The following is a 2,079-nucleotide window of genomic DNA, read 5'->3' as shown; positions in this document are numbered from 1 at the left end:
GGGGGCATGGATGGAGGGAGGACGGATGGATGGAGGTGGTGGGCATGGATGGATGAGGAAGGGATGGAGGTGGTGGGCATGGATGGATGGAGGAAGGATGGATGGAGGTGAGCATGGATGGATGGAGGAAGGATGGGGGGAGATGGAGGTAGGGGAGGAAGGATGGATGAGATGGACATGGATGGGTGGTGGATGGATGGAGGAAGGATGGGTGGAGATGGAGGTAGGGGAGGAAGGATGGATGAGATGGACATGGATGGGTGGAGGAAAGATGGATGGAGATGGAGGAGGTAGGAGAAGAAGGATGGATGGAGATGGAGATGGGAGAGGAAGAGTGGATGGACATGGTGGACACGGATAGGTGGAGGAAAGATGGGTGGAGATGGAGGAGGTGGGAGAAGGATGGATGGACATGGCGGACATGGATGGGTAGAGGAAAGATGGATGGAGATGGAGGAGGTGGAGGAAGGATGGATGGAGGTGAAGGAGGTGTGAGAAAGGATGGATGGACGTGGCGGACATGCAAGGACGGAAGAAAGATGGAGGTGGAGAGGAAAGATGGATGGAGATGGAGGGAGATGGAGGAGGTGGAGGAAGGATGGATGGAGGTGGTGGACATGGGTGGATGGAAGAAAGATGGATGGAGGTGGAGGAAGGATGGAGGTGGCTGGATGGAGGATGGAGCAGGTGGGCCTGGATGGAGAAAGTCCACGCTCACGTCGGCTGAAGGTCGGCTGAGGAGCTCCAGGAGGCACGGGGTGGTGGAGGCGGATGGGCTGTCCCCACCGTGACTCGCTTGTCTTCTCCTCACCAGTGGTGGTGATGTGCATGCACTCGGTGCTGCTGGGCGGTGAGGAGCAGCGGGTGCTCCTGGAGAAGGCCGAGGACATGGGCATGACCGACGGCACCTACGTCTTCATCCCCTACGACGCCCTCACCTTCCCCCTGCCCTACCACCGCGTGCCCTACCCCGTCTTGGCCAACAACACCAAACTGCGCCTGGCCTACGACGCTGTCCTCACTGTCACCATCGACTCACCCGACGTCACCTTCCACGAGGCCCTGCACCAGGCCAAGGAGGCCTACGAGATCCCCGCGCACGTCGACCCCACCCAGGTGGGGTTGGAGGCACCTTCAAGGGGTTGGGGGGCACCTCCGTGGGGTGAGGGATACGTCCACGGGGTGAGGGACATGTCCATGGGGTGAGGGACACATCCACGGGGCATGGGGTGACAGACAGGTCCATGGGGTGAGGGACATGTCCGTGGGTTGAGGGACACGTCCATGGGATGAGGGACATGTCCGTGGGGTGAGGGACACATCTGTGGGGTGAGGGACACATCCAGGGGTGAAGGACACCTCCATGGGGTGAAGGACACATGCACAGGGTGAGGGACATGTCCATGGGGTGAGGGACACGTCCGTGGGGTGAGGGACACCTCTGTGGGGTGAAGGAAACATCCGTGGGGTGAGGGATACATCCATGGGGTGAGGGACACATCTGTGGGGTGAGGGACACATCCAGGGGTGAAGGACACCTCCATGGGGTGAAGGACACATGCACAGGGTGAGGGACACGTCCGTGGGGTGAGGGACACATCCATGGGGTGAGGGATACCTCTGTGGGGTGAGGGACATGTCCGTGGGGTGAGGGACACATGCAGAGGGTGAGGGACACGTCCATGGGGTGAGGGACACATCTGTGGGGTGAGGGATACCTCTGTGGGGTGAAGGACACCTCCGTGGGGTGAAGGACACATCCGTGGGGTGAGGGACACATCCGTGGAGTGAAGGACATGTCTGTGGGGTGAGGGACACATCCGTGGGGTGAGGGATACCTCCGTGGGGTGAGGGACACATCCGTGGGGTGAGGGACACATCCGTGGAGTGAAGGACATGTCTGTGGGGTGAGGGACACATCCGTGGGGTGAGGGATACCTCCGTGGGGTGAGGGACACATCCGTGGGGATGGGTTTGGGAGCCATCAAGGTCATGGGCTGGATGTGGGGTGGGGCAGTGGGTGGAGAATGTGGCCAATGGGAGTTGAGCGGAGGGGATTGTGGCTTGTAGGCGTCGGGG

General features: G+C 60.8%; 1 protein-coding gene across 1 annotated transcript in view; it reads left to right on the top strand.

The window, feature by feature from the left end:
- The window catches only part of LOC104295306 (retinal guanylyl cyclase 2-like), a gene marked incomplete at its 5' end in the record, with an annotated part of 12,664 nt that overhangs the window by 2,498 nt on the left and 8,087 nt on the right, over window positions 1-2,079 (top strand). The window contains 1 exon segment of the mRNA XM_009895037.1: window positions 730-1,116. Coding sequence (XP_009893339.1) covers window positions 730-1,116 — 387 coding nt within the window.

The sequence above is a fragment of the Charadrius vociferus genome, unplaced genomic scaffold (assembly GCF_000708025.1).
Source record: "Charadrius vociferus isolate BGI_N301 unplaced genomic scaffold, ASM70802v2 scaffold451, whole genome shotgun sequence".
Taxonomy (NCBI): domain Eukaryota; kingdom Metazoa; phylum Chordata; class Aves; order Charadriiformes; family Charadriidae; genus Charadrius; species Charadrius vociferus.
The sequence above is the reverse complement of the archived record's forward strand: the minus strand, read 5'-3'. Positions and strand labels throughout refer to the sequence as shown.